Raw genomic sequence first — 20,869 nt, 5'->3', positions numbered from 1 at the left:
TAGGTATGTGGCTTTATCTGGGTTCTTTATTGTGTTCCATTGATCTGTTTCCATTTTTATACCAGTACCATGCTGTTTTGGTTACTGTAGCCTTGTAGTATAATTTGAAGTCAGGTAATGCGATGCCTCCTGCTTTGTTCTTTTTGCTTAGGATGTTTTGGCTATTTGGGCTCTTTTATGGTTCCATATGAATTTTAGGATTTTTTTTCTAATTCTGTGAAAAATGACATTGGTAATTTGATAGGAATTGCACTGTATCTGTAGATTCCTTTAGGCAGTATGGTCATTTTAACGATACTGATTTTTCCAAGCCATGGGCATGAGATGTTTTTCCATTTGTTTGTGTCATCTATGATTTCTTTCATCAGTGTTTTGAAGTTCTCCTTGTAAAGGTCTTTCACTTCCTTGGTCAAATGTATTCCTAGGATTTTGTTTGTTTGTATTTATTGTAAATGGAATTGAGCTCTTGATTTGGTTCTCAGCTTGATCATTATTGGTGTATAGAAATGCTACTTATTTTTGTTCATTGATTTTCTATCCTGAAACTTTACTGAAATAATTTATTAAATCTAGGAGTCCTTTGGAAGAGTCTTCAGGGTTTTCTAGATATAAGATCGTATCATCAGCAAACAGATAATTTAACTTTCTCTTTTCCAATTTGGATTTTGTGTCTTTTTTTGTTTTTTTTGTTTTTTTTTTTGAGACAGGTCTTGCTTTGTCAATCAGGCTGGAGTGTAGTAGCACACTCATGGCTCACTGCAGCCTCAACCTCCCGGGCTCAAGCGAGCTTCCCACCTCAGCCACCCGAGTAGCTGGGACTACAGGCACATGCCACCACGCCCGACTAATTTTTATATTTTTTTGTACAGACAGGGTTTCATCATGTTGCCCAGGTTGGTCTCAAACTCCTGGGCTCAAGTAATCCACCCACCTCAGCCTCCCAAAGTGCTGGGATGACAGGCATGAGCCACTGTGCCTGGCTAGATGCCTTTTATTTCTTTTTCTTGCCTGGCTGCTCTAACTAGAACTTCCAAAACTATGTTCAATAAGAGTGGTCAAAATGGGCATCCCTGTCTTGTTCCAGTTCTAGGGAGAATGCTTTCAACTTTTCCCCATTCAGTATGATGTTGGCTATGGGTTTGTTGTATATGGCTTTTATTATTTTGAGGTATGTTTCTTCTATGTCTAGTTTGTTGAGGGTTTTTATCATGAAGGGCAATTCGGCATCATTTGAGATGATCAAATGGTTTTTGTTTGTTTGTTGTTTGTTTTGACAGTCTTGCTCTGTCACCCAGGCTGGAGTGCAGCAGCATGATCTCGGCTCACTGCAACCTCCGCCTCCCGAGTTCAAGCGATTCTCCTGCCTCAGCCTCCCGAGTAGCTGGGATTACAGGCATGCGCCACCACGCCCAGCTAATTTTTGCATTTTTAGTAGAGACGGGGTTTCCCCATGTTGGCCAGGCTGGTCTCATACTCCTGACCACAGGTGATCCACCCGCCTCGGCCTCCCAAAGTGCTGGGATTACAGGTGTGAGCCACTGCGCCCGGCCATGGTTTTTGTTTTTAATTGTGCATGTGGTGAATCACATTTATTCATTTGTGTATGTTAAACCATCCTTACATCCCTGAAAAAGAAAACGCACTTGATTGTGGTGTGTTATCTTTTTGATGTGCTGTTGGATTTGGTTTGCTAGTATTTCACTCAGGATTTCTGCACCTATGTTCATCAGGGACATTGGCTTATAGTTGTTGTTTTGGCTGTGTGCCTAGCTTTGGTATCAGGGTGATACTGGCTTTGCAGGCTGAGTTAGGGAGGATTTCCTCCTCCTTGATTTTTTGGAACAGTTTCGGTAGGATTGGTACTGGTTCTTCTTTGCATGTCCAGTAGAACTTGGCTGTGAATCTGTCTGGCCCTGGACTTTCCTGTTGTTGGGAGATTCTTTTTCTTACTGATTCAAACTCACCAGTCACTATTGGTCTGTTCACGATTTCTGCTTCTTCCTGGTCCAACCTTAGGAGTCTGTATGTTTCCAAGAGTTATCCATTTCCTCTAGGTTTTCTAGTTTGTGAACATAAAGGTATTCACAGTAGTCTCTGAGGATCTTTTGCATTTCTGTGGTGTTAGTTGTACTGCCTCCATTTTAATTTCTGACTGTGTTTATTTGCATCTTCTCTTTTGTTTCTTGGTTAATCTAGCTACCAGTCTATCAATTTTGTTTACTTTTTCAAAAAACCAACTTTTCATTTCATTGATCCTTTGTATTTTTCTTTTGGTCTCAACTTCATTTAGTTCTGCCCTCATATTTGTTATTTCTTCTGCTAGCTTTGACTTTGATTTGTTCTTATTTTTCTAGTTCCTTGAGGTGCAATGTTAGGTTGTTAATTTGTGATCTTTTGTATGTTTGAAGTAGGCATTTAATGGTATAAACTTCCTTTTTAGCACTGCTTTTATCATATCCCAGAGGTTTTGGTGTCTTGTGTCTCTGTTTTCATTTGTTTCAAAAAGTAAATACTTCAGAGTAAGTTCACAGGGAGAAGCCCAACAGACACCCTTTTCTTCAGCTCATCATTGTGGACATCACCAGGAACATGCAACCTAACACTGACAGCACAGCATCACTGCTGTGATGTTCCTGCCAAAAAAGCAAGTCCTAAATGTGATCATGAGGAAACACCAGACAAGCCCAAACTGAGGAATACTCCACAAAATAACGGCTGCACTCCTCAAAATTACGGCCACGAAGCCTCAAGGAAGCCCAAGAGCTGCTCCAGGGCATGGGATTGAGGGTGACAGGTAAACATAACAAGTGCCTCCGGAACAGGCTCTTTGCCATAAAGGACATCCCCAGGGCAAATGGCACACCTCAAAGAGGCCTGAGGATTAACCGACAACAGGGCTGGCTTCCCAGGTGTGCTACCCATGTGGGCATGGGGGCCTCATGCTCGGTTAACATTCTGATGTTACCATCTTTTTTTTGAGACAGGGCCTCACTCTGTCGCCCAGGATGGAGTGCAGTGACTATTCACAGGTGCAATCAATGTACTTGCAGCCTCAAACTCCCAGACTCCAGTGATCCTCCTGCCTCAGTCTCCTGAGTACTAACAGCGCGTACCACCGCACCTGACGCTACACCAAAATTTAACAGTGGGTGTCTCTGGGAGCTGAGACTACATGGGGCTTTTGTTTCCTCCATTCTATTGGTATCTGTTTTACATTTTTCAACAAAGAATATATATTCCTTCTGTAAAAAGAAAGTAGGAAACTATTTTTAGAAATACAGAATTAATTTATTTCAGTATCTTGCCAGCATCCACAGCATTTATGATCTGAGTCTACAGTAGAGCAGCAGCACAGAAGGGTGACTATAGTCAATAATAATTTAATTGCACATTTAAAAATAACTAAAAGAATATAATTGGATTGTTTGTGACACAAAGGATAAACACTTGAGGGGATGAGTGCCCCAGTCTCCACGATGTGCTTTTTCACACTGCATGTCTGTATCAAAACATCTCATGTACCCCACAAATATATACACCTACTATGTGCCCATGATAATTTAAAATAAAAATAAATTTAAAAAATTTTAATCAGGAAACACTGATCATGACCTGTCCTCCCCAGTTCCCTCCCTTCCTGTGTCACAAGCCAGGAACCGAAAGGTCTCTGCTGCCTTTACTCTGGCCTGGGTGGCATAGGCCTGTCCTTCCTCTAGCTCTGTCCCTTCTCCCTACCCCGTTGTCCCCTCATTCTTCTCCCAAAATACACTCAAGCCCTCTCTCCTTCAAGGTAGCTGGCAAATTTTCAAAGCACCTCAAGTTTCTGATGTAAAACCAGGTTTTCCTTCTGGACAAATGGAGTGGGGAAGAAAACTGGACTTTTATTCCTGAGAGAGGGTCTCAGGCCCTTAGAGGAGGTAGAGATTCTGTACTAAAGATAACACTGGAAAAAAATCAACCCAGGGAAGTCACCTGTAGAGCAGAGGTTCTAATGCTGGCCTCATACTCAGACCACCAAGGTGGCTCTGGCCCATGTCCAGGCCCAGGTGTCTTCAAACAGCAGGTGTTTCAGATGCCCAGCCAAGGCTGACAGGCATTGTGCTGGATGTTGGGTCCAGTCTTCTGGGAGCCTACAAGGGGTGATTAAGTTCCCCTGTCTACCTCAAAATGTTCTAATGTTTGTAGAGTTGCTTACTGGGCCATCTGCACTACCAAGGAACAGCGAACCAGAAGGTTGAAGTGGCTGACAGTCTGGTTTTATGAGCCCCAAGGGGATGTGCCCTGAACTTTGAGAACCATTGACCTATACTAACAAGGTAAGAGACAGTGACACAGGAGAGCTTATCAGATTGAAAACCTGTGAAGTCATTTCACATTTCATCAGCAGTTTAACAGTGACAGGTGCTTGGAAAAAGCTCACAAGGTTGATCTGAGGACTTCACTGGATAAGTGCCTCCTTAAATTCTGGGTGTTTAGTGTGCGTGCACATCATCCGGGGAGCTGCGGAAAATCCCCAGGAGTGGATCATCCAGGGAAAGCTGTGGAAATCCCCGGGAGTGGACCCATTCAGAAGGGGGTGAGCTTCCGTGTCCCTAACCTGCTCCCAGGGAAGGCCGCGGAAATCCCCAGGAGTGGACCCATTCAGAAGGGGGTGAGCTTTCATGTCCCTAACCCGCTCCCAGGGAAGGCCACGCCAGAAACAGGGAGGCCTAAGCCAGTTTTCTCTGAAACGTACCCACACTCCACTTTCTAGGAGGCACTGAGCCGGCGCCTGGTTGGATCCCCTACAAACGTGCCCACACCACTTTCTAGGAGGCACTGAGCTGACGCCTGGTTGGAACCCCTGCAAACATGCCCACACTCCACTTTCTAGGAGGCACTGAGCTGACGCCTGGTTGAATCCCCTGCAAACATGCCCACACTCCACTTTCTAGGAGGCACTGAGCTGACGCCTGGTTGGATCCCCTGCAAACGTGCCCACACTCCTCTTTCTAGGAGGCACTGAGCTGATGCCTGGTTGGATCCCCTGCAGGCACTTCACCTCTCCCTGGGCCTCAGTTTCCTTATCTGAAAAATGAGAACAACTTTGCGAGACTGCTATGGATGCCAACACCACATCCGGCACAGGCGTGGAGGTCAGGGCAGCAGCCTGGGGCTCTCTGGCCCTAACTCTACCTTCCATTCCCTCTGCCCACTCCTTCTTGTCCCTTCTGGTCTCTGTCCTCATGGCTCTAGACACTAGTCCCTGTCAGATGTGCTAGAAGGGACCTGAGACAAATTGATGGCAGCAACCTGTTTTGTAACAATAAATTGCTAGAACAATAAAACACAGCCTGGGCACATCAGATGCTTGCAAAGGTGTGTATGCAAAGGACACACCATTGAGGGCATTCTCTCCTTCTTTAACACCTTTCCCAAGTTGGGGGGCGGGGAGCAGGTTAACACAAAGCACTCAGAGCAGTGCCTGACCTGCGAAGCACTCCTGCACGGCAGACTCTGTCTTCACCCTGCTGTGGCCCCCTCCAGCGCTGGCGCAAGCACTGGGCCTGTTCGCAGCCCAGCAGTGCTGCGGAGGCACCTGCAAAGCTGGCGTCCTGCTGTTTTCTCATGGAGTCATCACGGTCAAGTACTAGAGCCTTGTAACCTGAAGTTACCTCGCTAGGGAAATACAAAAACGTTTTTTAGGATGTTGCACTCGTAAATCATCAGCATGCATTTCCTACATCAGGACGGGGAGGTCTCTTGTACATAAATGAATTCACATAGCCGTGTTCAGTAACACCAGATACAAAAGGCCTTGGCCTGACCTCAGCCCATGATGGTCCCCTAGCAAGAGTAAGAAGCAAACTGGTTGTTGTAAGCCAGGGAGATGTGCCGTGTGTCACTGCAGCATCAACTCATTATCCTGTGACCTATATGATGATGAACCACAGACACGTACACCCCTTCACTGGACACCCCGCGACTGGCTACCAGAAACCCTAAAGATTTGGCTCACGGTGTAATAGAGGCATCAGCCTTTATGTGTGGTGTACACTTTGTAGCCTAATTTCTGGCTCCGTTTTTTTCTCTCTCTGCTACTCATACCATCATGTGGGGTTTTATCTATCCTTACAAATTGTCTTAAATTCTTCCTTCTTAGTTTAACTGGCCTGAGGCAGTGGCCTCTCCATCCTGATACAGGAAATAAGAGTGTGGAGTATAAACAAATAATTTCCTAGATCTGAAAAGAAAAATCTTGCTTCTGCCATTTGATGACTTATACACAGCTTAGTCCCAGAGCACAAATGAAAAGAAAAACAAGGGAGTCAGCATCTTGCAGCAGCATCTCCTACAGTCCTTACCCCACACAGTGTACATGCAGCTTTCTGGGTAGTGGCCTCATCACTCACCCACAGCCACTGTCTGCAGCACGTGGCCTGGATCCAGTGGTCAGCACAGCAGGCTGCTCAGTGCTGCGGGTCTGCTATCCCTTGGACATTTCTCCTTTTGCAGGAGGAGGTGGCAGGGCACAGCAACTAGACACTGCTGCTTCCACAGATTCTGCTCCCGCACCGTGGGCACCTATCACGTGCAAATGCTGGGACAGATGCCTTCCCTGTGCCATCTTGATTCTCACAGCCCTGCTGCTCCGGCAGAAAGCCAGGGCTTGGAGGGATGACACCGACTCGTAGTGCAGAACCTGACAGAATTGAGAATTCTGAATTTAGAACCTGACAGCTGACAGGGGCTGGGGCATTAAGGGGGAAGCCGAACTAAATAGTAGCTGACAAGGTATGGAATCTGTGTTTTCTCTTCTGATAAACAGCAAAACGAATCTTTGTGTCGGAGGTGACACAAAGAATTCAGTATGACTCAGAGTCGCACACTCTTCAGAAGGCAAAGACCAAGTTTGTTTCACCTCTGGACGGATTAGAAAATACACTAGGTGGCCACAGGCACCAAGGGAAAAGTGTTACTACTTCAGGCGTGATGGAACCACGGTCAGAGCCAGGGTCGCCCAGGAAGCCCCAGCAAACCCAACTCACTTTCTGCCCAACCTTGGCCTGAACCAGAAGGTGGAACCTGCTGCACAAAGCTGTGCTGAAGAGGCCAGTCAGGGACAAAGCCCCCGGTGCCACGTGCCGACTCAGCAGCCCCAGGGACGAAGCCCCCGGTGCCACGTGCCGACTCAGCAGCTCCAGGGACGAAGCCCCCGGTGCCACGTGCCAACTCAGCAGCTCCAGGGACGAAGCCCCCAGTGCCATGTGCCTACTCAGCAGCTACAGGGGGTCGGGAGGCCCTGGGGACCCTCTGCTCTCCCCAGGTTTGCAGGTTCAGTTCTCACCCCAGCCACTGCTGTGGCCTGACCCCTCTTGCCAAGCACTCACTGGCACCTGGCAGGGCTCTGCAGGTGGAGGTGGCCATGCCAGCATCTCAGAGACACTATTTTACCATTTTCTTTTTGTGAGAATCTGTGGTAAGATGGCCATTTAATTTTTAAATTACACACAGTGTATGGGAAAAAAACAGTGACTTGTGTAGCAAATTGTGTTTAGATACACAGAAAAGCTAGAAAATGCTGAAGTAGCAGAAGAGCAGATGGTTTTAACTCCATCAACTGCCTCAATGAAGCCACATGCTGCGTCGCGTGCCAATGCTTTTCCCTGCAAACATGGGATGGGCAGAGCTGACGCCTCTCCATCTACTCCCTGCTTGCTCCGCAGCTGTGGCCATCCTCTGTTCTGCCACCTCCTCTCTCTGCCTCCAGCTCCTCTGTGTCCGGGGCGTAGTATTCATACTCCGGGGCACCAACCAGGTCCAGGTCATCTTCAACCTCCTCGCCCGACAGGTAACTCTTGAGGGAGCTGTCCTGCTCCAGGCGGGGCTTGGCCCTCTTCCTTCCCTTTTTCATCTGCGTTGTCAGCTCAGCCACCTGCCCCTGCCACACCAGGCCCCCAAGCCCTTTATCTTTCCTCCTTTTGTACTCCATAATCTTCTTGTTGAGCGCCTCATGATCGATCCCACACAGACTGGAGCTTGTGGCCGGCTCTGTGGTGCCACAGGGTTGTGGGGCATCAGGGTCCCTGGGAAGGAAGAAGAGGAGGCTTCACACCAAGCACAAACCAAGCCCCCAGTCCACAGTGTCGTCACCACAACACAACAGCACATCACACTTCCTACATCTACTCGACTGAGAACCCTCCCAAACGTCTATCTGAGGGTAACTGGAGACAGGAGTGAAGGAAGGTGGGCTTTGGTTTCCGCCTTCTCCAGCGTCAGAAGCATTCGGCCAGCACAGTCCAGGTGCACCGTCCTGTATGCAATAAATGCATTTGCGCCGGGCACGGTGGCTCACATCTGTAATCCCAGCACTTTGGGAGGCTGAGGCGGGCGGATCACGAGGTCAGGAGTTCAAGACCAGCCTGGCCAACATGGTGAAACCCTGTCTCTACTAAAAATACAAAAATTAGCTGGGCATGGTGGCGCTCGCCTGTAATCCCAGCTACTCAGGAGGCTGAGGCAGGAGAATCACCTGAACCCAAGAGGCAGACATTGCAGTGAGCCAAGATCACGCCGCTGCACTCCAGCCTGGGCGACAGAGTGAGACTCTGCCTCAAAAAAAAAAAAAAAAAAAAAAAAAAGAAAGCATTTGCAACTTTTTTCTCTAAGCATGGCCAGTGCCTCGGGCCAGTTAAACTAGCAGAATCGCAGGTGAGGTCTATCAGATCTGCCACTCATTTGCCTTCATGAAGAGTCTATTCTTGGTGAACAGCACCTAATCAAGGCCATGTCACAGCCCCTGTATCCTCCAAGGCTCCACTTTGGAAAGTTTCCAAACCCTGGGCTCAGCATCCTGACCTGCTGCCCCCACACTGCCCCTTGCTGACCCGGTCAGGCCAGGCCTGCTACAGCGTGGAGCTTTGCTTCCAGCTCAGGGATGCACCCGGCAGGCTGGTTAAACCTGACGCTGGCAGGTGCCGGGCGATGTCGACACTGCTGTCTAAGGCCCCCAGGCAAGGCCTGCTCTAGCAGCTGTGGGCTTGGAATGGGGCCCCCTACAAACACCCCAAGACCCGCAGGCTCTGTCAGGCACTACATGTTTGGAAAAGATGTGTATGTGTGTGTACATGCACAGGCCAAACTTCCACGCCCCCGATCTGCTCTCCCAAGCCCCACCTCCCTCTACTCTCCTCCTCACACCCATCTGTGATGTTTACTGCTTCCTGTCGGCCTCCCCTAGTGAAATGCAGGTTCCAAAGACAGCTGCATCCTAAGTGCTAGACCAGGGCTTGGCACACAGTTAGCACTCAATAACAATGTGTTGAATGAATGAAGAGGACAAGAGGCCCTCTCCTCACTGCAGGAGTTATGGCAGACACCTCTGGTGGCCCCTGAGGCCCTCACTGTGTAAACGTGGCCAGGCCACAGCACAGGCCTGTGAATGTGGACTGCCGGCCCTGGGGGCAAGTGCCACGGGGACCATGCAGGCTACCAGGGATGTGGAGCTGGGCAGCTGCTGTGGAAAACAGCGATTCCATACCCAGGAATCTACCCCAGGGAATCAAAACATATGTCCACATGCGTCACCTGAAATCATTTTGTACAAAGTTGTCTCTTTCATCCCGGGGTCCAAAGTCTGCGATTGCCAGTAACTGATCAAGCTACAGAGGAACACAGAGGGTAAACCAGTTAGCTACATCCCCACTGCCGTACTTACAGCCGGGCTCCGTGTAACACCAGCATTGTTAACTGCAGAGCTTTTGATCAGACTTTGCACAATTCCTTCTATTGACTCTTCCCAAATACTAGGACCTGTTCAGTAGCCTGTGCTTTCAAATACCTTACTGTTACTTTAACATATTTTCTCTGATAACAAAGTGAGGCTTTTTAAAAACTACATTTTAGACCTGTTAGTCAAATTTATGAAGAAATCAGTTAAGCGTTAGTTGAATTAACTAATCATTAACTGGTTTCTAAGGTAGTTTTGCAAAATGCTTCAATTTTGCCACAGAATTTGTGTGCTTGGGGGGACAAAAGCCTCCCGGCAAGACAAGGTAAAAGATGATGGGGACAGTCCACAAAGCTGGGAGCCTAAACTACAAGAGAAAACTGCTCCTCAGCCAGGCTCATGGGATGCCATCCACACCACGGCAATGGCCCACAAGCCCTGCTGGACAATGCATTCCATCCGCACCCTGGCCTGCCTATCCCCTGCCTCCGGGGGTGTCCTCATCCTGCTCCAAGCATAGCATGCACTCTCCCCTGTCCAGTGACTGTTCTGGAACCCACACCACCTGATGGGACCTCCCTCCCCAGAGACAGGAGCCTGGGGTGCTGAGCTCAGACAGGGAGACTGGCACGTCCTCCCCGGGGAATGCCTTGCTCATGCCCTCACAGCACACTGCCATGACCCAAACTGTCCTTGATTCCTTACAGCAGGGACTATAACTTCACTCCTTTGTTTCTTTTTCTAGCAAGGGGAATCACATATCTGTCAAGCTTATTACTTGTACAATGTTTTTAGTGTTACCTACACACTGATTAACGAAAACCAAAAATGTCAAACTGGATCTTTTTCTTCTGTGGGTCCAAATGCTGTCTGGTCCTATACTGACTAACAGTTACCTATAATACTGCAAACGCTATTGGCTGATTTTTGACTGACTTTTTGAAGGTATAACATATCTTAATAACTGCCAGGTAACCACCACCCAGGGAAGTATATATTTACATGTTTTTAATCTTTATAGCTAACCCATCTCTAAAGCAAGGAAAATGATGATAAAAGCACTTATGGTTACAGGACAACCTAAGTCTCATAAGCCCCAATAGTGTGAAACGAAAGTGGACTGATCCATGTCGAGAGGTGGGAGAGGGAGACAGGCGTGGGAGGGCAACTCTGGCCATGTCGAGTTCATACCGTAGTTAGAGCTACAGTGATAAGCATAAAAAAATTAAAACCAGAAACAGCAATTACTTCTGGGGACCTGGGCTGGGAACAGGGGCACAGGAGCAAGGGAGAGCCTTTTCATTTGCACCCTTCTTTCATTACTTTTCATTTGTTCCCTTCTCAGTGGTTTCTTCTTTTTTTTTTTTTTTTGACACGGAGCCTCTCACTCTGTCGCCCAGGCTGGAATGCAGTGGCACAATCTCGGCTCACTGCAACCTCCGCCTCCCCGGTTCAACTGATTCTTCTGCCTCAGCCTCCCGAGCAGCTGAGACTACAGGCGCGCGCCACCACACCCGGCTAATTTTTTTGTATTTTTAGTAAAGACAGGGTTTCACCATATTGGCCAGGCTAGCCTCGAACTCCTGACCTTGTGATCCACCTGCCTCGGCCTCCCAAAGTGCTGGGATTACAGGCTTGAGCCACTGCACCTGGCCTCTTCTCTTTTTTAACTGTGCATTATCTTTTCAGGATTTAAAACTTAAATTTAAAACTGTATTCATATAAGCGTTTATGTTATAAAAAGTTAATTATTACCTGGGCCCGGTGGCTCACACCTATAAATCCCAGCACTTTGGGAGGCCGAGGCAGAGGGATCCCTTGAGGCCAGGAGTCCAAGACTAGCCTGGACAATATAGCAAGACTCTGTCTCTAATTAAAAAAATAAAAATTTTAAAATTTTAAAAAGTTTTTTTGAAAACCTTACCTCAGCTAGAGCTGCATTTCCCTTGTCTTGAACAAACACTATCGGTGGCACATTCCTCAGGGTCTGCTGGGACATCAAAAGGTGCCTAGGAGAGAGAATGCACAGACCCTCACAGCTGTGCCGTCACACTCAGTGGAGAGGTGTGACAGTGCTGAACATAAGATTCAAGATGTCACTAAGAGGCAGAAGTGAGAGGCCGGGCGCGGTGGCTCACGCCTGTAATCCCAGCACTTTGGGAGGCCGAGGCAGGTGGATCATGAGGTCAGGAGATCGAGACCATCCTGGCTAACACGGTGAAACCCCGTCTCTACTAAAAATACAAAAAATTAGCCGGGTGTGGTGGCGGGCACCTGTAGTCCCAGCTACTTGGGAGGCTGAGGCAGGAGAATGGCCTGAACCTGGGAGGTGGAACTTGCAGTGAGCCGAGATAGCGCCACTGCACTCCGGCCTGGGTGAAAGAGCAAGACTGCGTCTCAAAAAAAAAAAAAAAAAAAAAAAAAAGAGGCAGGAGTGAGATTTATTGTATTACTCAAAAATGAAAATCTCAGCCCAGAATAGTCATCTTTAGTCAACTACCACATCAAAAAAGTGATGCAAAATGCATCATAACTGCAATTGCCTTGACTTTTCTCAACACAACTTGTGAGATCTGTATAAATAACCTCATCTGAACTCATCACCGTGGCCTTGGGCTCCAGGGTCTGTGCACTAACAGCCTGTCCTCCTGCGCTCAGTGGACACGCCCTGGCACGACACGACCCTCAGGTTCCCAGATATTAGACACAGAAGTGATATTTGTATCATGCACATCACATAATACAGACCTAGGGCCAATGTAGGCACGGCACATATAACCAGCGAAAGCCGTGACCACAGATCTTTGGTACACAGCTATGGAAAACGCTGACCCTAAATCTTGGGTGACCACAGGAGTTGGGAAGAGGGACATTCAGCTCAACTGAATTTTCTGATACCTAAAAATCGGAAAACAATGCTGTTTCAACACTTGTCAATAATCTCTCATTTTCTTGCTTTTGTTAAACAGTAAGAAATGAGCGTTCTCTGATATGCAGTTTCACAAACCCCTGGGCATCATCGTGCATGGTAATGACGCAGGGAAGACAGGCAGGGTGCCTGCAACAAAACCCACACATGGCCACCTTTTCTACGTCTGTCCCCACCCTAAACATGGGGCATGATGAGAAGGGAGGCAGAAAGGAGGAATTCCAGTTCTGAGAGAGCTGGTCAGTGAGCTGGATTTTCTGCATTTTTTAAAACTGAGGAGGAAACTGAATAATTTCTTTATTATCATCCAGCTCAGCAATTCCCAAAATTGTTGGTCCCAGGATCCTTTACATTCTTAAAAATTATTGAAGATCCCAAAGAGCATTTGTTTATGTGGGTTCTATCTATCAATATTTACTATACTACAAACTAAAACTGAGAACTCTAAAAGCTATGTCTTTTTAAAGTCACTTAAAAACCCACTAAATGCTTACAGATATTTTTAACAAAAAAATATATATATATTCCCCCCGCAAAATCAATGAGAAGCATGGCATTGTTTACTTATTTGCAAATTCTCCAAGGCCAGCTTCATGGAAGACAGCTGGGATCTCATCGCTGCTTCTGCACTCTGTCCTTCCTCTCACTGAAATACAAGAAGAGCCAGCGCAGTAGCTCATGCCTGTAATCTCAACACTTTGGGAGGCTCAGGCCAGAGAATCGCTTAAGCCCAGAAGTTGGAGACCAGCCTAGGCAACATAGGGAGACCTTATCTCTACAAAAAATACAAAATTAGCCAAGTGTGGTGGCATGCACCTGTGCTTCCAGCTGTATGGGAGGCTGAGGCAGGAAGATCACTTGAGCCTGGGAGGTTGAGGCTGCAGTGAGCCAAGATTGTGTCTCTGCACTCCAGCCTGGGAGACAGAATGAGATCCTGTCTCAAAAAAAGCAAAAAAAAAAAAAAAAAATCAGGCCTCCCAGTTATGTGTTGGGAAAGACAGAATTTAACAGCCATGAGAAAATTATGGATCTTCTTTGTCACAAAAATTCAACAAACGTACTTTATCAAAGGTCAGTTGTCCCAGCCTGGCCAATATAGTGAAACCTCATCTCTACTAAAAATACAAAAATTAGCTGGGCATGGTGGCGGGCATCTGTAACCCCAGCTACTCAGGAGGCTGAGGCATGAGAATCACTTGAACCCGGGAGGCAGAGGTTGCAGTGAGCCAATATCACTCCACTGCCCTCCAGCCTGGGCGACAGAGCAAGACTCCATCTCAAATAAATAAATATATAAATAGTTGCAATGAGGAATCTGAAACCACACCAACCAACCTGTCACACTCTGCTACATTAAAACTCACCATCTGGCTCACACTTCGAATTGATCTTCTCTCAGTGTATGGTTTTGTAACCTCATGCACCGGTCATTGGAAAACAACAGCTCACCTAGTTATGCAGATTTTAAAAGCGTTGACACAGTTTATCATACAACAGCACGTTTGTTAAGGTCGCTGCCAATCTCGTCAGTAGAATCTCAAGTACCTAGAAGTTGTGAAGCTCACAGTGGTGAATACAAGTTTCCTAAAATTCTGATTTTCACTTGAAAGCTTAAATTTTATCACTGGCAACAGATATGGTCCGTTGTTTGCTCTAGAGTGGTAGGTTCACTCACTCATTTTTGAAAGAATGTCTGCCAAACACCCAAACCTGAACAGTCTGCTCACTGATGCTTTTCTGTTCAGCATTCTCCAGACAGCAGGTGATTTACATGTACTTCCCATTACAAAAAACATGAAAAAGACATGCTCAAGGGTCAAGATTTAATACAATTAATAATTTTTGATAAACTGTCTCGGATTTTTTAATTTTTCTTTGAGAAACAGGGTCTTGCTCCATTGCCCAGGCTGGAATGGAGGTACATTATCACAGCTCACTGCCATCTCAAATTCCTGGGCTGATAGGAATCCAGGGGATACCTCCCACCTCAGCCTCCTGAGTAGGTGGGACTACATGCGTGTGCTGCCACTGTGCCTGATTAATTTTTTAATTTTTTGTAGAGACGGGGTCTCGCCATCTTGCCCAGACTGGTCCTGAACTCCTGGCCTCAAGTGATCCTCCCGCCTCGGCATCCCGAGTTGTGGGGATTACAGGTGAGAGGCACCATGTCCAGCCTCATCTAGGATATTCTTAAGTAAAAGTGACATTGTCTTTTACTCTAGGCATGTGGCATGGTGCCCCTACAGCACTGGCCGGCAGCATGGCACCAGCAGTCTTCCCTCATGGTTTCTGTACCCTCAGTGCAAATGTCAAAACAGCAAGAGGCGTGAAATAACGTCTTACCCTAATGAACTCCCTGACAGGATCTCCAGATCCCTAGGGATCCTGGCACACTTTGAGAAATGCTAACCTACATTATAGCTTATACAAAAATGCAAATTATACTATGAACTTCAAGAAAATGCTTTCAATACCCAAAGGAAATAAAATCACCACTTACTAAAAAAGAAAAAGAAAATGCTTCCAAAATTTTCTTTAAAAGCAAAAATACTCAATGAGAAGTTAAAGTCCACCTACAGTGAAACAGCTGAGAAATTTAGGGTGTGAGCAAAAAGCAAGTACATTCAGAAAGCAAAGGGCATCACCTCATGTGCGCGGCACTTCTCTGCAGGACAGCCTCCATGTGTGCGTTCTGCTCAGCAGAGAGCGTTGTCTTCCAGTACACTCGGCAGGCTGAGAAGTCTGGAGTCAGGGAAACCTGAGATCCCGCCCTCCCACAGGTCACTTTTTAGTTTACATGGGTTTTCAAGACAAACAACATCCAGGAGATGAAAACGACAGCTGCAGACGCCCCTCCCACCCAAGCCAGGGCTCTGGCATGCTGCTGGAGGCCACGGCCTGCTGCCGCACCACGCCCCCAGGTGAAGTAGGGCCCCAGAAACCAAAACCTCCCTCTCCTCTTCACCAGGACCCGCAAACCAAACCACCTGGTTTGCAGAACCAAAGCGGAATCCTGACCCCACGCTTGCCTCACAGCCACTTGCCCTGAGAAGCTAATCAAAAATGCTCGATGCTGCCTTTTCTCCTTACAATTCACTGAGTGGGTCAGAGGAAGTCATTTCCTGTACCTCTGTACTGAGGTACATGCAGATGCATCCTGTTCCCACGGCAGGTTTAGACCTTCTACTACCTGACAATGTGCCAGGTGCTGTTTGGTCACAGGACTCCCGCCTTGCAGTGAGACACGTGCCTCTGCACAGCACAGACACCCACCATCTGTCTTCAGGGCTCCAGTGACCAGACTGAGCATCATTTCTATTTCTGCAACCCAGAACTAAGAGTTTATAAGTGCTAAAGTGACTTTTTTTTTTTTGAGACGGAGTCTCGCTCTGTCACCCAGGCTGGAGTGCAGAGGCGCGGTCTCAGCTCACTGCAACCTCCGCCTCCCAGGTTCAAGCGATTCTCCTGCCTCAGCCTCCTGAGTAGCTGGGACTACAGGCGCCCTCCACTACGCTCGGCTAAGTTTTTGTATTTTTAGTAGAGATGGGGTTTCACTGTGTTAGCCAGGATCATCTCAATCTCCTGACCTCGTGATCCACCCGCCTCAGCCTCCCAAAGTGCTGGGATTACAGGCGTGAGCCACCGCGCCCAATCTAAAGCGTCTTTTTTTAATTGTCAGGCAAGACTGGGCCAGGTAAAGTAAGTGCCAGGCCTGCTGTCTCAACCCATTTCTTCTCTTTGGCCACACAGCCTACCTTGGAGAGCTCCACGTTAAGGTCATACAGCTCCTGACTCACTTCAGGGGTACACAGCAGGTCTGTCAGTGCCTTATAGAGGAGGCCGTTCAGGGCCCTCAGGCGTGCATGGTCTTCCTTCCTGGTTTTCTTTGAGGTGCTCCTCATGAGGAATTCCAAGTTGGATGGTTTGTAAGTCTCCATCAAGAAAAAGAGCACACCCCAAGGGCAGCATTACAACTCCAAACTCACCAAGTCACACAACAGGGGCTGGGGGAGGGCTGGATGGGCAACCACATCAACAGCAGCTATCACTCTCAGCTGCCTCAGCTTTCATTAAGATAAAGTTTTATAAACCGGGATCCTTTTAGATTTTACCTGGTAACCCTCCAAGATTAAAAGTACTGCAAGTAAATATTTTCTCAAAAAAAGTTTTTGTTGAGATATAATTCACATACCATAAAGTTCACCCTGCTAAAGGGAATAATTCAGTAATTTTTAGTATATGTGATGTATTTATTTTTCAGAATGGGAGCCATATATTGTATAAACTTTTACGGTACACACACACTAAAAACTGAAAGGATATTACCATATTATAATTTGATAAAAGATATGACTTTCCAGAAAACATTAATGTCAGTACATTTTTTTTTGAAAAGGTCAAAACTCCATATTGCCAATGGCATCCAGTCGCATCCACACAGACACTGTCCCCACCAATACAGAAATGGAAAGATCTACAGGTAAGAGTTTTGCCAACTTTTAAACCCTCACTCCCATCAGGATTATAAAATGGCTCATGGCTTGTACTCACCGAGTGAGAACCCAAGGAAGGACTTTCATACCAAACCTTTTTTCTTTGGGGAGAAAATAAGCATTATGTTAATGATGGCAAAGTCAAAAAGTTACATAAGCTAATTTAAGAGGTTATGATACCATAACTGTTTATAAGGGGCTAAACTTAGATGTTACGTTACTGGCCATCTTAAAAAATTTCAGAATTTAACTGATAACATGGGTTGTGGTGAAGAGGCTGAATATGGTTTTAACTCAACCTCATAATTTTTACCTAAATTCTACTTCTAGTCCCAAGGTTAGAGAGAGGATCTTAAAAAGACACCTACCAAACTGCACAGAAACACTATACTCTTAATTAATAAAGATGTTTCCCATGGAAGTTCAGGTAAAGGATTCGGATACTGTTACAGGCATAGACTGAGACTGAACAATTAAGCAAATGGATGGTGGGAGCCACGCTCACCACTGGAGTGCGACTTACAGATAAGCAAGGAGAGGAGGCTAGAATGATCCACACAGTACGTCTGGAGTTGGAGACAGATGGCTATACACAGAAATGTTTATAGGTGCATATTTACACCAGGGTTAGTAGAAACACATATATCCTTTCATCAGATGAGATGGCCCAAAAGACAGACACCCCAGAAGCAATGAACACACCCAGCACCCACGGTTTCTAATCTCTCTCTCCAATAAAAGGAACGAAGGCTCCTTGGAGAAATGGCTGATTTTAGGGCTGCGGTACGAAACACACAAGATGAGCCTGGAGTATCTTGTAGTGCCAGAAAGTAGGAAAGTGTTTAACACACACAAAACCCAGCAAAATCCCATAATGACAGGGTATGCAAACAGGACATAGGAGCTTAGTGAGCTCCTGAAGGCCTGAGCTGGAAACATTTGAACAAAACTAAGTAACACGGGATTATAACCCATGAGTTCTTGGTGATATGAATGAATTAATAAATGGGGTGAAGAGACACATCCCCTGTGCAGAATGCAAATAACTTATGAGCAAAATTCCCCACTCCTTAGGCGTGGGCTGCACACAGCGACTTCCTCCCAGAGTACAGTAAGGAAAGGGGGCAAAAAGAGTAACTTTAAGGTAGAGAAACCTGGCAAGCACCTCATGCAGGGGATCACGGCCAACGTGGACCCTGGATACGCTGCGATGAGAACGGCCTTTACCTCTGTAGTCTTCCTCCCCAAAAGCCATAATCCACGTCTAAGCATTAAAAAAACAGGCACATTCCAACAGAGAGGCATCCTGCAAAGCACCTGACCAGTACCCCTCAAAACTGGCACAGCCATCAAAAACAGGGACAGTCTGGGACACTACCCCAGCCTAAGGAAACAAGACAATTCAATGTAACGTGGACCTCGGGTGGGGACCTGGGACAGGAAGGGACAGCAGGCAGAACCAACGAAAAGTGAATAAAGTATGAGCTTCAGTTAGCAACACTCTTATCAATATCGGCTCATTAACTGGAACACGCTGGAAGCTAAAGTCCGACGCTAATACAGGGGGAGCTGGGTGCCAGGACACAGGAACGCGGCACTATTTTTGCAATTTTTCTGCAGGGTCTAAAACTGTCTTTAAAAGTAGTTTATTAAAGTAGAAAACATACAACCACCTACCATACTTAGAAGAACTAAAAGCAGTGTGAAAAGTCAATGTATTTTATTGTACTTATCTTTCATCATTTAAAAACACTAATTATCATGACAAGCTTTAGTCTTCAAATTAACTCCACACAGAAAGTCAACATTAGCAAGGAAATTCTTATATTTTTTCATTTTTCCTCATTTTCTGAAACTAATCTCCTGAAAAATACGTCTGGTGACAAGAATCAAAATAAACACACATTGTCACTTTGTGTTTTTTAACCCGACACACGTCCACGAACACAAAAACTGCAAATGTTGACAGTGAGGGCTGGAACTGCTGCAGACCCCAGGAGGCAGGAACTGGCGAGCCAGGCCGCGTGGGCCCAAGAACGCGGCTGAGCGGACACCGCAACCCGGGGACACCGCCCCCTAGGGACTACCGCGCCCAGGGACACCGCCCCCCTCCGCATTACTTGGTTTTCGATGCAAACTTCTTGAGCCAGTTCTTGCAGGAGACAGCAGAGCAGTGCAGTCCCCGCTCGCAGCCCGGAAATAGCGCAGCATCGCGGCTACGGAACAGGGCCCGGAGACCAGCGCGGGAGCGCCACAACCCGCCCGCCGCAGCCCACATGGCGCAGCCCCGGGACCCGCAGCTAGCAGGGAGACAACGGGCGCAGGCGCGGAGCGACTACTGGCGCGAGAGTGGCGGCGTGTGGGCGGGGCGATGGTGCAGGGCGGGGCGAGGCCAGGCGCGAAGATGGCGGCGTGTGGGCGGGCCCACGGCGCGGGGCGGGGCGAAGACGTGATGCAAGGCGGGCGGGGCAACGACGGCGGAGGGGCGAAGGCCCCAGGCGGGCGGTAGGTGGGCGGGGCGAAGACTACGCGAGGCGGACGGCGTGTGGACGGGGCGACGGCGCGGGGCGGGGCGAAGACTGGGCGCAAGAAGGGGCGGGGCGACAACGGCGGAGGGGCGAAGGCGCGAGGCGGGCGGCGAGTGGGCGGGGTGAAGACTGACGCGAAGCGGGCGGTGGGTAGGCGGGGTGAAGACTGACGCGAGGCGGGCGGTGAATGGGCGGGGCGAAGACTGACGCGAGGTGGGCGGTGGGCGGTGGGTGGTGGGTGGGCAGGGCGAAGACTGAAGCGAGAAGGGCAGCGCGAGGTGGGCAACTACCAGAGCGAGGCGAGCGGCGTGTAGGCGGGGTGAAGACAACGCCACGTGGGCAGTGTGCGGGCGCGGGGGCGGCAACGGGGGCGGGGCGAAGGACGACGCGAGGCGGGGCAGGCGGGAGCTGGGCGTGGGGCGGCCGCGTGGGCTGCGTGGGTTGTGTGCCGCTCGGGGAAGCGCGGGAACCGCCTGGTTGCCTGGCACTGCGTAGCTGGGGAACACGTTTGGTTCAAATGCTGGGAACTGATGTAGGCGGGTGCGCTGCACAAAGCAACGAAGGCATCGAAGCCTGGAGACTTGGGCAGGGCCGCTGTCGGCGGGAGGCTGCGAGGGGTCCGTCTGTTTCCGCCACTGGGTCTTCGAGGTCTTTGCTCCTGCGCCGCCTCCTCCCCGGGCGCCTAGAGAAAGACCCCAGATTGGGCGTCCTCCCCAGAAGTGGTCTCACCCCTCCCGCCTCCCCGGAGTCAGCGTGGCCCAGCGGGGAAGCTGCTCCCCCGGGTGCAGAAAGAGAAGTGAGCGCGACCGCAGTGTTGGGGATGCGTGGGCTGTGACTCCCCCGAGGCGGCTGCTGTGGTGTGAGACACGTCTGTGTGTATCTGTGGGCGCGTGTGGATGTGTACATGTGTATGTGTGCCTATGTATATACGTGTGTGCATGTGTGTGGACATGTATATGTGTGCATGTGCGTGCGCGTATATATGTGTATGTGTCTGTACGTGTATGTATGTGTGTATATATTGTCAATCGAAGAGAACGACGAGACAAGTCTCTAATCATTTTAGGAAATGTATTTGCCAAAGTTAAGTACGTACCCAGGAGACAGGTCTATGCCTTTCTCCAAAGATGATTTTGAGGGCTCCAGATTTGAAGGGGAAAGGGCGGAGTATTGAGAAGCATAGAGTTTTTACAAACAGGGGCAGAGG

General features: G+C 48.2%; 1 protein-coding gene across 3 annotated transcripts; it reads right to left on the bottom strand.

The window, feature by feature from the left end:
• Positions 1-3,266: 3,266 nt before the first annotated feature.
• Positions 3,267-19,510, bottom strand: RBFA (ribosome binding factor A). 3 transcript variants are annotated; one of them, XR_010124209.1, is made up of 8 exons: positions 19,255-19,510; positions 17,193-17,235; positions 16,397-16,573; positions 15,287-15,399; positions 11,637-11,721; positions 9,571-9,644; positions 6,393-8,066; positions 3,267-5,658 (listed from the first exon to the last, which is right to left on the bottom strand). XR_010124209.1 is itself a non-coding variant. In XM_054461185.2 (7 exons), exons 1-7 carry the CDS (start codon positions 19,410-19,412, stop codon positions 7,685-7,687), a joined length of 1,032 nt encoding a protein of 343 aa, XP_054317160.2. In that variant the 5' UTR covers positions 19,413-19,476; the 3' UTR covers positions 3,267-7,684. The 3 variants fall into 3 exon arrangements, 1 of the variants encoding a protein (XP_054317160.2); XR_010124210.1 differs by lacking the exon at positions 11,637-11,721 and having other exon boundaries at positions 19,255-19,478; XM_054461185.2 differs by having other exon boundaries at positions 3,267-8,066; positions 19,255-19,476.
• Positions 19,511-20,869: the final 1,359 nt, after the last annotated feature.

This window comes from Pongo pygmaeus, chromosome 17 (genome assembly GCF_028885625.2).
Source record: "Pongo pygmaeus isolate AG05252 chromosome 17, NHGRI_mPonPyg2-v2.0_pri, whole genome shotgun sequence".
Lineage (NCBI taxonomy): Eukaryota > Metazoa > Chordata > Mammalia > Primates > Hominidae > Pongo > Pongo pygmaeus.
This window is presented reverse-complemented; position numbering and strand designations above follow the sequence as displayed.

Excerpts from the sequence above, each read along its gene's own strand:
- RBFA (XM_054461185.2), bottom strand. The coding sequence starts at position 19,412 with ATGTGGGCTGCGGCGGGCGGGTTGTGGCGCTCCCGCGCTGGTCTCCGG. Across the intron at positions 16,574-17,192 it reads CTTCCTTGGGTTCTCACTCG|ACTTACAAACCATCCAACTT; the intron begins GTGAGTACAAGC and ends TTCTTGATGGAG. Across the intron at positions 8,067-9,570 it reads TTTGTACAAAATGATTTCAG|GGACCCTGATGCCCCACAAC; the intron begins GTGACGCATGTG and ends CTTCCTTCCCAG.